This window comes from Monopterus albus, unplaced genomic scaffold, assembly GCF_001952655.1.
Source record: "Monopterus albus unplaced genomic scaffold, M_albus_1.0 scaffold292.1, whole genome shotgun sequence".
In the NCBI taxonomy this organism is placed as follows: domain Eukaryota; kingdom Metazoa; phylum Chordata; class Actinopteri; order Synbranchiformes; family Synbranchidae; genus Monopterus; species Monopterus albus.
Window position 1 is genome coordinate 89,457 of NW_018128172.1, and position 956 is coordinate 90,412.

The following is a 956-nucleotide window of genomic DNA, read 5'->3' on the forward strand; positions in this document are numbered from 1 at the left end:
AGACCTGAAGACCACACAGTGACACAGGCTTTTTCAGTACAACACACCCACAGGTGAACCCAGTGTGGCCCTGATGGAGCTGCAATGATTTAGACTGCCTGAAAATAACCCACAGTTGCTCTGAAAGTCAGATGACTGATTGTCCTTTTCCAGTTCAGACTTCTAGCAGTGAGCCACTGTTATGTGACAGTACACTGAGAACTTTGAACTGTTGGTGTCGACATCATGCTAGGCTTTAGGAAAAAGTGACCTTTCTCTGTCTTCTAACATTTTATAACCTAAACAAATAACCGATTAATTATGAAAATGCCAGTTCCTCCCAGCTCTACATTTACCTCAGTGTAGAGACAGACTGACAGGCGTCTTATAGATCAGCAGGCAAAGGGACAGGGGAGAAAACAGACAGGTAACATGAGTGAGAGGTGAGCCGTCGGCCGTTACCTGGGACTCTGGAGCGCAGGAAGTAGAGGAACTTCCCATTCTTGGAGTGCATGATGGCTCTTTCTATGAACTCCACCACAGAGTGGCAGCGGTCCTCAAACTTGGGATGACACCACAGACTGAAGGTTCCTGCAGGAGACACGAGAGGATGATAACATCACAGCATCCACAGAAACTCCATTTCCAGATGCACAAAGGCTTCATGTGCCAGTTAGAAACTGAATCTGTGGAGGAAGTACTCTGATCATTTTACCACAGCATAGAAAAACTCTGTTACAAGTTGTGCATTCAAAGTGTTACTTTATGAAGGTACAAAATGCAGCGTAACAGTGGTAAAATTAGGGCAGCGTCTGAAGTGGCAAGGCTCAAAGTGAACTGATCAGAATCAGACGGTGTGATGCGCTTTCAGAGTTTCACTAGGTCAGACGTCCAGTGTGTGTGTGTGTGTGTGTGTGTGTGTGTGTGTGTGTGTGTGTGTGTGTCTTTATATACTTGTGTGAACAAACCCCTCAACA

The 956-nt window shown here is 45.6% G+C and overlaps 1 protein-coding gene across 1 annotated transcript in view; it reads right to left on the reverse strand.

The window, feature by feature from the left end:
* LOC109973456 (uncharacterized) overlaps positions 1-956 on the reverse strand; it is a 23,029-nt gene that overhangs the window by 5,682 nt on the left and 16,391 nt on the right. The window contains exon 8 of the mRNA XM_020623075.1: positions 401-570. Within this exon, the coding sequence (XP_020478731.1) occupies positions 401-570 (170 nt within the window). The remainder of the gene's footprint in view (positions 1-400; positions 571-956) is intronic.